Source organism: Ranitomeya imitator, chromosome 10, assembly GCF_032444005.1.
Source record: "Ranitomeya imitator isolate aRanImi1 chromosome 10, aRanImi1.pri, whole genome shotgun sequence".
Taxonomy (NCBI): Eukaryota; Metazoa; Chordata; class Amphibia; order Anura; family Dendrobatidae; genus Ranitomeya; species Ranitomeya imitator.
This window is the reverse complement of record NC_091291.1, coordinates 52,836,088-52,848,240: the sequence shown is the minus strand read 5'-3', so window position 1 is coordinate 52,848,240 and position 12,153 is coordinate 52,836,088. Positions and strand designations below refer to the sequence as shown.

At 45.1% G+C, this 12,153-nt stretch overlaps 1 protein-coding gene across 6 annotated transcripts in view; it reads left to right on the top strand.

Moving 5' to 3' along the window:
* LOC138651897 (sulfotransferase 2B1-like) overlaps positions 1-12,153 on the top strand; it is a 294,818-nt gene that overhangs the window by 94,146 nt on the left and 188,519 nt on the right. For 3 of the 6 annotated variants that reach the window (XM_069742486.1, XM_069742485.1, XM_069742487.1), the window contains one exon: positions 11,534-11,675. The exons of the other annotated variants lie outside the window; for them this stretch is intronic. In XM_069742486.1, coding sequence (XP_069598587.1) covers positions 11,540-11,675 — 136 coding nt within the window. In that variant the 5' untranslated portion in view covers positions 11,534-11,539. The remainder of the gene's footprint in view (positions 1-11,533; positions 11,676-12,153) is intronic. 6 annotated transcript variants of the gene reach the window in all.

The window sequence follows — 12,153 nt, the reverse complement described above, 5'->3', positions numbered from 1 at the left end:
CTCTGTTCAGCACTCTGCCCCATCTCTGTCCAGCACTATGCCCCATCTCTGTTCAGCACTCTGCCCCATCTCTGTTCAGCACTCTGCCCCATCTCTGTCCAGCGTTCTTCCCTGGGCCCCCCGGATCGCCGCTCTCAAGAAAAAAAAAAAGAAGTTCTTCTTACCTGGTCGCGCTCCTGCGGCGGGCAAAGATCTCTGTCTCCACGCAGCTGCAGCGTGCACTAGCCGGCGACTGACAATGATGTCAGATGCCGGCAACATGCACGCACGCTGCAGCTGACGTCAGCTGCCAGCCTCAGATTGGCTGGCGGCTGTTAACTATTGATGTGCGGGCCCGCGGGCCCGCACGTCAATAGCTTTAAACAGCTGCAGCGTCGGCGCTAAGGGCCCGGTTAGCCTGCGGCTGCCGGTAGGGGCCCGGTGAGCAGATGAGACGGGGCCCGTCATGCCCTGATGGCGGCCCTGGTTCCCAGTCTATTGATAACAGATCACAGCTGTTTTCTTAGCATTTCCTGGTGAATTTATGGGAGGACCTAAGATAAAAATGAAGTAGTATAAATTCAACTATAAATAACTATAAATTCAAACCAGCAAAGGCTAAACAGACAGCTGTGGCTTGATATTAGTAGCCTGGTAAAGGGTCAGAGATATTGTCCCCCAAGGCTACCAACATCAGACCTCAGCCACCTCAGAAATGGCCCGTAAGATACTTCAAATCTGGTGCTTAGCCTTGCTCTTCTCACATGCTCTGTGTAGTTGGCAAGTGGGGTAAATAGGGTTTGGGGCTGATGTCACCCATGGGTTGGTAATGGAGAGGCGACTATACGATGCCCCCATTACTAACCCCATAGCAAGTTTGTAAATAAACACAGAGCAAGAATAAAGTCCTTTATATACAAAACACCCTGTTTTACACATTTATTTAAAAATAAAAAACACAGTTATACTAACCTTATGCCCAATCCATTGGAGCCTTTGTCCCCTGTAAAAAAAAATAAATAAACAACCATATCCCTCACCTGTCCAATTTACTGTCCCATGCCGTAATCCATCTCAGCAACAACTGGCTTTCAACTTGAACGGTGCCTTGATGTGATTACCCAGGCTGAAAATCAGGATACAATGAGGTGCTGCTAGCGCAGATTCATTATCGAGCGGTGACATCATAGAGGTTACCGCCAGTTATTGACCTAAATGAGATCACCGCGAGCATAGTGATGAGGCCTTATGGTGTTGCAGTCTCTGTGGCCTTTGTAAAAAAGTGTGTATATGTGACAGACCATGTGACACTTAGATTGCACACAGGTGGATCTCCTTTCGCTGAGCATGTGACTTATGAAGTTAATTACTTGCAGCAAAAAGTTTTAGGGGTTTCATAGCAAAAGGGGTGAATACATATGCACGTGCCAATTTTTAGTTATTTCCTTCTATAAATTTAATTTATGCCTATATTTTTCTCACTTAACCAACTTACACTATTTATGCATCACAGACAAAACGAATCACAAAAAAATGTATACACTAGGGTTGAGCGAAACAGATCGGCAATTTTCAAAAGTCGCCGACTTTTAGCAAAGTCGGGTTCCGTGAAACCCGACCCGATCCCACAGTCGGCGATCTTTACTCCAAAGTCGGGTTTCGTTTTATACATATATATATATATATATATATATATATATGTCATTGAGACACACACATATATATATATATATGTCATTGAGACACACACATATATATATATTTATATTTATATTTACTTCAGCGCGATAATGTTGTGGAAAGCTCCCAGGCTCGAGTTCATATGAGGACATCCAGCAGAGGGCGCATCACCGCGAATGAAGGTAACTATAGGTCATTGACCTACATTACCTTTATTCCCCGGGGTTTTACAGGCACCAGCACAGCTGCATTATAGCAGAGCTCCTGCCTGTAAAATATTTTAACCCCTTCAGATGGATTTACAGCGTGGGACATTACAGATCAACGGAAGGTATGTATATTGTTGGTTTATTATTTTTAATTTGTTAGAGAACGAGGGTCTTCAGGTGGATTGAGAGAGCAATAAAATATTAAAACAACCTGTGTGTTTATTTCATTAAAATACTTTTTATTAATGTGTGTGTTTTTTTAACCCTTTCATACAATTGGATTAATAATGGATAGGTGTCAGAATTTACGCCTCTCCATTATTAATCTGGCTTAATGTCACCTTACAATAGCAAGGTGATATTAACCCTTCATTACCCCATATCCCACCGCTGCATGGGAATAAGAAGAGAGTGGCCAAGTGCCAGAATAGGCGTATCTTCCAGATGTGCCTTTTCTGGGGTGGCCGGGGGCAGATGTTTTTAGCCAGGGGGGCCAATAACCATGGACCCTCTCCAGGCTATTAATATCTGCCCTCGGTCACTGGCTTTACTACTCTGGCGGAGAAAATTGCGCGGGAGCCCATGTCAATTTTTTCCACGATTTAACCCTTAAATTTAATAGCTAGAGCGCCGAAATTTTGCACATACACACTACTAACATTAGTAGTGTGTAATGTGCAAAAAAAAGGGGGATATGACATGGTTTACTGTATGTAAACCATGTCTCATATCATGTCGGGTTTAGGCAAGAGAAAGGAGAGAAAATTGGAAAAACAGTATAAATGAACAAGAGGTTTGGAACTCAGGGTAAACAGGTGTAGAGGATAAGATAGAAAGTTCAAGAATAGCAAACTTATTATTCCTATGATGTCAGAACGTGTTTTTTGGGATGTGATCATTGGCGCCAAGGCCGGGGCGCGTAAGGAGTCCAGTGTAGTCCTGGAGAAGATGGTGACCTAGATCCTGGCGGCAGCGGTGATACCTCGTGGTCCGGACGATGATCGGCGAGTCAAGAAATGATGAACAGGAAAGAGCACAGTCTTTTTCCTTAACTCAACACCTTACTGAGACTAGCTCAGAATAAAAATGAAATAAATAGAATAGTCACCCTTGCACACTAATGAAACCTACTCAAACTGGGTGAATAAACCAGATGAAAAGAAAACAAATAAAATATAAAATTTTATTGATAATATTGAAATATAAATAACATAACATGGGAAACCAAATGACAGAATGTGTACAATCACAAACTTATACTGTATATTATCACAAAAACCACATAAACAATAGCCTACACATTAATTATAAGTATAAGTAGCAAACATGCATTATAAATGAAAAGGCAAGAGAGAGGTGGAGTGAAAAAAATCTATAAAAATAACATAAGTCCGTACCGCGTGGTTCCTGTTCCCCCAACACACATTTCGCCTGGTAATGGCTTTCTCAAGGAGTTTTATTTATGTTATTTATATTTTAATATTATCAATAAAATTTTAGTCTTTTTCCTTGTCAGAGTCCAGAGCCAATAGTCGGTTGAAAGCAGGTATAAGTAGAAACCACTCACGGCAGGTGACCCGGCTTCCCCGTCGGTGCGTGCACGTGTCTATGTCTTCACTGCGGGATTTGTCACTCATGGTCAGCGATGTCAGCGGGGACTGGTTGCGTCTTTGTGAGCCATCTCTGGTCACAGCTCTCAGACTCTTCTGGCTTGGGCCTGCTCAGTCTGGATGCACTACAGTAGGAGCCCAGACCCTGCCCTCCTGGGCGCTGCATGTTCCCACTAAGACTGACTGATTTCCTGCTCACTGCAGCTCTTATCTTAGCCATGCCCCCTACTACCGAGGGCAAAGGTTGGTCCGAGGCATTATGCTTTCCTCGTGCATTCTGGGTGACAGCCACGACAGTTCCGGATCCGTCATGGAGTAGCTATGCCTGATTCGGTTCTTCTCCTTACATTCCCCCTATCTTTGTGCTCACCATTCCATGAATGAGATTTTTTGCAGTATGCGATGACATTCTCCCAGCCCTTGAACGATATGTTGCAAAACAAAATGTCCCTGATCAAACCGTTTAGGGTTTTTTCCTGCTGTCGAACGTTCAGAATGTCATGAACTAGGAGCTTCTGTTAAATTCTGTTGGGTAGTTGAATCAGGTTGGACTGACAGGGGTGGGGACGCGCCCAGATTTGGTGAAACAGCCATCTGAGGAATCTCAGGAGTCCCAGGGGTCTCAGATATTTGCTCTCCTTCCTGCCCTACTTGCGGTAGCTTCAGACATTCTTCTTCACAATCGCTATTGACTAAGGAGAGGCTCTCAGCAATGCTGGGTTTTTCCACTTTCTCTAAGGCAGGGTCTCTGGCTATGCAGGGGCAGAACATGTTTCTGTGTACTGTGCGAGTAGGAGCATCTTCTTCTCCCTCAGGCTGGACTTCATAGATTTGTCTGATCTCGAGTTGGAGTCACAACGGCAAATTTGGTGAAATGATCCATCATTGCCAAGCAGTGTTCGTATCCTTGATGGGCCGGACCAATTGTCAAATAGTCGATCATCAAGACCTCCAGTGGGGCCGAGGTCACAATAGTTTGCATGGGGGCCCTCTGCTTTGGACATTTGGATAATTCGCAGCTCCTACAGTGTGAACACACTTCTTTGACCTCCGTCTTCAGTAAGAGGTGGTAGACTAATTTCTGTAGCCACTGAAAGGTCTTCTCTTGGCCAAAATTAGATCCTTTCTTATGTGCCTGTTCTGCCACTTTGTGCAACGGTGCTTCAGGGATCACCACTTGCAAAGTGATGGATAGGGCTCGCTGTAGCCAATACAACAGTCCATTCTTTAGGTGTAATCTCTCCCATTGCCGAACAATTTGTAGGGCCCCAGGAGGCAGGGCTTCTCTCTCTTTCCTGCAAGGCAGATGTTTGTGGGCCACCCACTGTCGAATTTGTGCAAGCTCTCCATCCTCCTGTTGAATCTGCACCCACTGGTCACGAGGCTGTCCCAATACATTTTCCTGGGGATCTGCTTGTACCTGTTCCTACATAGCTGTCAATGTCCTGGCAGGACTTCGGAACTTGGGAACTTCTTCAGCCTCAAGTTCTTAATCTCGGTTTAAGCCAGGTTTCTCATATGTCACTCTGGATAACGCATCTGCATGAGTGTTTTCGGCTCCCTTTCTGCAGGCAATCTTAAACTAGCATTTAGTCATCCTAACCACCCATCATCATTCCAGGCCCCTAACTTTGAGTTCTCCAGGTGGGCCAGTGGGTTGTTGTCAGTGCGCACCAGAACTTTAGACCCCGACAGGTATTTCACAGACTTTTGTCATAGCCCACATTAATTCCAGCAACTCCAACTTGAATGAACTGTAGTTGTCCGGATTCCATTTGAAGTCATGGAGTGAGCGACTCTCATATGCAACACCCGCTCTTTCCCATCCTGAATCTATGACAACACGAGTCCATGCATGCTCCCATCAGTATGTAGGATCAAGAGTTGAGAGAAATCGGCTTAGGCTAGGACTGGTGCTTCAGTCAAAGCCACTTTTAAGGCTTGAAATGCTTTCACCTGGAGTTCTCACAACTGGATTTCTCAATTTTTGTCTCCAGAAGGGACTCCTTCTCAGCAGCTCTAATAAAAGGTTCACAATGCGAGTGAAGTCTTTCATGAATCGCCGATAGTACACAATTAATCCCAGAAAGGCCAGAACATCCTTCACAGTCTTCTGAGTGGGCCAATTTGTACTGCTACAATCTTTTTTCAGGATGGCCATACTACTACCGCAGAGACCACATGCCCTAGGTATTCGATCTGAGTGTGTGAAACAGATGGCACTTGGATGGTTTTACCTTCAGCCCATGTCTCTGGAGCTGGCTCAGTACTTTTTCTAAACATTGCAGGTTTTCTTCGAATGTAGCGACATACACAAATATATCATCCAAGTAGATTAAGGTGACTTCAAATTTCATATCACCCAAACACCTTTCCATGAGTCGCTGAATTGCTCCTGGAGCGTTAGCCAGCCCAAACGGTATTCTTTTAAACTCAAACAAGCCCATGGGTAGTATAAAGGCTGTCTTCACTTGGTCGCGTTCAGACATCGGCACCTGCCAATAACAACTGGCCAGATCTAGTGTAGAGAAGTATTTTGTGTGTCCCAGGGCGGATAAGGACACCTCGATATGGGGTAACAGGTATGAATCTCACACAGTGCAGGAATTTAACTTGTGATAGCCCACACAGAATCTTAGAGTTCGGTCTTTCTTTTGTACTAGTACTATAGGGGCAGCCCACTGGCTTTGGCTTTCCTGGATGACACCATTCTGTAACATCTGTGTGAGCATCCCTTCACCTCCTGGTACAGCTGTGGAGAAATTTGACTGTAGCATTCTCTTACGGGTCCAGCATTGCCTGTTGGGATCTCATGAGCAATTGCTTGGTACAGCCGAAATCATACTCATGACGAGCGCATACGTCTTACACTTGCTGTACCTGTCACGGTGTGAGCTCTGTTATTTCTGCCAACATTTGTTCTAAAATTCTTTGCCCTTTTTTTGTTGTAAGGGTTCTGACACTAAATGGGCTTCTACAGCTACGGTCCAAGGGTCTCCATTTTTTGCTGTCAATTGGACAGTCTGTGGTGGTATCAGCTCCTCCTGCATGCCGACAATTTGTACTCTCTCACTCCTGGGGGGAAGTGTCAGTGTGTCCTCTCTCAAATTTACACATCGCACGGGTACCTTCACATGCACAATAGCCAATGTCCAGGAAACTAGGAGTCTTGGTGGTAGGTTCTCCATAGAAGCTGGCTCTAGTTGTACTTCAACTCCTTCCAGAAAGGTGCAGGTCTGGACAGGGACAGAAAGCATGGTCTGCCCCGAGATATTTCAAGATTTTTCACAGCTGGAACGATCACTTTTCCCAGCACTTTTCCATCGCAGACCTCTTGCGCTTGAACCATCTGAATCAACTGTAGAAATATTTTCCTTTGAAGTGTTTGCCTCATTAGTTCAGGGAAATGGTTTCTAAAATACTTCAGGTATTGTAGTTATTTGAGAACCGGTATCCACCAGGCAGCGTATGGCCTGTCCATCCATCTCGGCCCAGACTAAAGGACACAATGAAACTAAATTGGTGAGACTTATGGTTCTTCTTACTGGCTGTTCTTGCTAGGGGCAGCGTTCCCCAGCCACAGAGACTCCTAGTTTAACAGATGATGCCAGAGAGGCCACCACCATTGTGGACACACCTGGGCCATATGCCCCCGCTCTCCACAGAGGAAGCAGGTAGGAAGTTCCCCCCATCTAGATGTTCTTCTGCCCCATAACGGTTCTGAAAAAGCTCGGTCCCCAGATGTGCTCAGCGAGGTCACCTTCTTTTCAGTTTCTGTCAAGTCTTCCTAATCACTTGGATTTCTTTCTGTAAATCTCCCACTCTTTGTGGTGCAGCCATTACATTCATGGCTACCTCTCCGCTCCAGACCTTTGCCACCGGAACTGTCACCCTGTTCTTGCTCATGTACCTCACCTCCAACTTCTGCAAAAGTCAAGTGTGGGTTTACATGCAAGTGCTCGCACAGAACCGGTTTCAGCAGTGCATCTCTCAACCCGGTCACTAACTGGTCACTATGTCAATCGGCCCTATCCCCACACCTTCTTTTCTGGATATGGCAGTGTGAATCTCCTGCAATAGGCTCATGTACATTGTCACCGTCTCCCCCTTTCCTTGAACCCGGCTAAACAGCTCCATGCGCAGCTCCCCTATGTCTGTGGGGTACCCATGTGTTTCCTCCAGTGTACATAACAATTTTTCAAATGTATCCCATTGTCTTCGGTGTCGTAGGGCAGGTATCATGGGGTGCATCCTCATCATCCCTCTAATACTTTCAGTCCAGCTCCACAACATGCTATTGTTCCCATTAAATTTTGGTCGGTTGTTCAACATTGCCCCCGAGAAATCCTGGACCTAGGGCCCTCCCCAGATGCTTGGTCTGCCCCCTCCATGCTGGTAGACTGCATCTTGCCAACTACGCCAAGTGTGAGCAGGTGGCAAGATGCAGTAACGTTTCTGAAGCAGAGCCAGGGCTAATATGGGTTTTACTTTAACAGGTATGCTCCTTGCAGGGAGAAAATGGGAAAACAGTATAACTGAAGAAGAGGTTTGGAACCCAGGGTAAACAGGTGTAGAGGAAAGGTAACAAGTGCAAGAATAGCAAACTTATCAGTCCGATGATGTCAGAACGCAGTTTTTGGGATCTGATCATTGGTGCCAAAGCCATGGCGCGTAAGGGGTCTGATGCAGTAATGGAGAAGATGGCATCCTGGATCCTGGCAACGGCAGTGATTTTTCATGGTCCGGTCGATGATCGTCGGGTCGAGAAATGATGAGCAGGAAAGAAAACAGTCTTTATCCTTGTCAGAGTCCAGAGATAATAATCGGTTAAAAGCAGGTATAATGGGAAACCACTCACAGGTGATCTGGCTTCCCTGATGGTGCGTGCGTGTGTCTATGTCTTGACTGTGGGATTTGTCACTCAAGTTCAGTGATGTGTGCGGGGACCAGATGCGTCTTTGTAGGCAGTCTCTGGTCACGGCTCTCAGACCCTTCTGGCTTGGGCCTGCTGTTTCTGGATGCTCTACAGTAGGAGCCCTGACACTTCCCTCCTGCATGCTGCATGTTCCCGCTAAGACTGACTGATTTCCCGTGCACTGCAGCTCTTTAACCTTAGAAGCGCCCCCTTCTGAGAGCAATGGTCGGTCCGGGGCATTGTTCTTTCCCCTGTGCAACCGGGGTGACAGCCGCACAGTTGCGGATCCGTCACGGAGTAGGTATGCCTGATCCGTGTCTTCTCCTTACACGGACATACAAAAAAGAAATATATTTCCAAAGTGTCTCGGGAACAGATGCCTGCAGTCACAATGCCTGCGACTGAACACTCATAAATTGACTGAATATTTACCTACCATAAAGTTTATGGTAGTAAAAAACACCCATAACTGCTTCAGGTTCAGGTAAGACATATCGTATTTTTCGGACTATAAGACGCACCGGACCATAAGACGCACCCCAAATTTGGGGTGAAAATTGCAGAAAAAAAGATTTTTTTTAAGATGGGGGTCCGTCTTATTGTCCAAATTTACAGTATCTTACCTGAGGGCTGGCGGTGGCAGAGCAGGGTCACAGGAGGCATGGTGTCGGCAGAGGTGTGGTGATGCGGTGGGTGATATGGCATGCACCTGAGCAGGGTCCCTTTCTGTTTAGGTTGGCAACGCCATGGCCTGGTGTCCATTGGGGGGTTGCAGCAGTGCTGTGGCAGCAGCAGAGGTGCAGGCATGATGAGGCGCAGTGAGCGGTATGGCGTGAGCAGGGTCCCTTCCAAAGGTGAGGTGACGCAGTAGCCCGGTATCCAAGGTAAGCAGCAGAACCGGGTGAATCATGGCTTTATTGGTGGTGGCGGCTATCTTTCTGAGGCCGCGCATGCGCAGATGAAGTGCTCTGCTTCCCGGGGCTTCAGGAAAATGGCCGCACGTGCGCTGATGGAGATCGCGGGGGCCACTTTCCTGAAGCCGAGTTTACAGATTTAGATTTCAGCTTCAGGAAAATGGCCGCTGCGATCTCCATCTGCCCACATGCGGCATCCCGCGGCCGCCACCACCAATTAAGCCATGATTCACCCGGCTCTGCTGCTTACCTTGGATACCGGGCCACTGCGTCACCTCACCTGTGGAAGGGACCCCGCTCACGCCATACCGCTCACTGTGCCTCATCATCCCCGCTCCTCTGCCGCTGCCACACTGCTGCCGGTAAGACTGCATTCCAACTATAAGACGCACCCCCCTTTTTCTCACATTTTTTGTGGGGAAAAAGTGCGTCTTGTAGTCCGAAAAATACGGTACATCTTATAGATTATAATATGATCTATAACCACAAATAATAAAAACAAATAAATAAATATATATATATATACAAATAATGGTGAAAAAACATACAAAAACCAATAATAAAAATTAAATAAATAACAAAGACTGTGTTGCTAGTGCTTGAAAAACACATAAAAGCTAATGAATTTATATACTGTCCGCCCAAGACAATTCATAAAAGCATGAAAAAAATTCTTGAGAGTCAATGTGATGGGCTTCCATCTCAATGGCAAATAGATAGGCCTGGACACGGAGTGGGATAAACTTCAATCAAGCAAATTTCGACAAGGCCAGAACTGAAAATATTTGAAAAGAGAAAAATTAAAAACACAATATACAAACATGATAAAACCAAAACCCAACCCCCCTAAAAAACGTGAATGATGTAAATTATAAAAAGGACCCAATATATATATATATATATATATATATATATATATATATATATATATATATATTTATTTATTTGTTTTTATTATTTGTGGTTATAGATCATATTATAGCACATTTTGTGCCTTATTGCTTTAAAAGTTATAAATACTTTGTCACATGTTCTATGTCACGTATTTTTATATTGTTGGCACATTTATCATGCATGTATGATCGCTATACGCATATCTCTTGTTATGTCCTAATAATATGTACTGCACTAATTGCACTTTATTGACACTGTCATTATGTGATAATGTGCACTTTTGACGTTATGCTTTCTTTGTTTTGCCCTATGGTATAACTAGAATGTGGGCTGAATAGTGGTGCTGTGCGCTCATTTGTATTACCTCCATGTCTTGGCTCTCAGTGCGCATGCGCGGCTTCCCTGACTCCTGGGCCTTCCTGGGGGTGGCACCTGGCGCGCGGCATGTGACCGCCGTCTCCATGATGGCGCTCGCTTGTTTGTGCTCCGCCGCCGCTTCTGTGTGGGCCCATCGGTGTTCCGGAGGCGGCGCATGCGCCGTTTATGTAGTGCCTGACTGGTTGTATGGGATGTGTCGTCTTCTCTGGCACGTCGGCTGATGGGGGCGTGTCCAGCGCTGTGCAGCTGATGTCATTTGTTATCGGCATTTATGCTCATTATTGGCCAGGACTTGTTTAAATAGCCGGAACCCCCTCCCTAACGCACGCCTCCTGAAGAAGTTTTGACGAAACGTGCGTTGGGGCAGCGGGGATCACCTGTCACCAGCATTTTGCCTGTTTAAACTTATGTAAGTATTGCTCACCTCGTGCTTCTATTATGAGCTTGCATTTCTGTAGATTGTCCACTTTGGACCTGATGCACTTTGCACTTTTCAGTACATGTTAAATGCAGCTATGGTTATCTTAGCTATTTGCACAGACCTCATCCTTATTTGCACATTTGTTAGTTCAGAGGTATGGAGCAGTAGTATCCACTTAGGCATTTGTTTATGCTGGTGACAGAGTTCCCTGTTATTGTGGTATCCAGTAGTATCTTTTTAATTATTGGTTATTTGATTGTATATTTATGTAATATAATATAATACTATTTTAAGGATTATACTTTCTTTGTGGTCATTGTACCGCTGGGTGTTATCCGATGAATGTTGATCATATTTGCATGTTAAACCCAGTAACTGACGTTAGTACCTAAGTTGGGGTATGGTAAATGACAGTTTCTATTCTAAAGTCTAAAGAGATAAAAGAACTTACTCTGTGAACTGTGTGTTATTTTTCAATATCTCGAAGTATGCATATTACCTTATTGTAACCTCATCTTTTATTTATTTTAAAGTAAGACATGTCGGATCCTTACATTGAATACAAGGGAGTCCTTTTCCCTAAAATATTAACCTCCATAGAAGATCTGGAGTTTATCGAAAAAGAATTTCAAGTTAGAGATGATGATATCTATAATATAACATATCCAAAATCAGGTAAAGGATTATTAAATTCAAAGTATATATACAAATCATTTCTTTTTAGATAACATGGTTCTTCTGCTTTGTCATAGTTTTTTTCACACTTTCTCTTTGTTTTTTTCTCTTTCTTTTACAATATTTTATATGCAAAGTAAAGAATTGTACTTTATTTACAAACTAGTGTTTCTGACTTTGACAGCATTTCCACAAATATTTAACCCCTTTCTGACATGGGACGTACTATCGCGTCGAGGTGGGGTGGGCCCCCATGACCATGGACGGGATAGTACGTCCAGCGCAATCGGCGGCGCTCACGGGGGGAGCGCCGCCGATCGCGGCCGGGTGTCAGCTGTTTATCGCAGCTGACATCCGGCACTATGTGCCAGGAGCGGTCATGGACCGCCCCCGGCACATTAACCCCTGGCACACCGCGATCAAAGATGATCGCGATGTGCCGGCGGTATAGGGAAGCTTCCCGCAGGGAGGGGGCTCC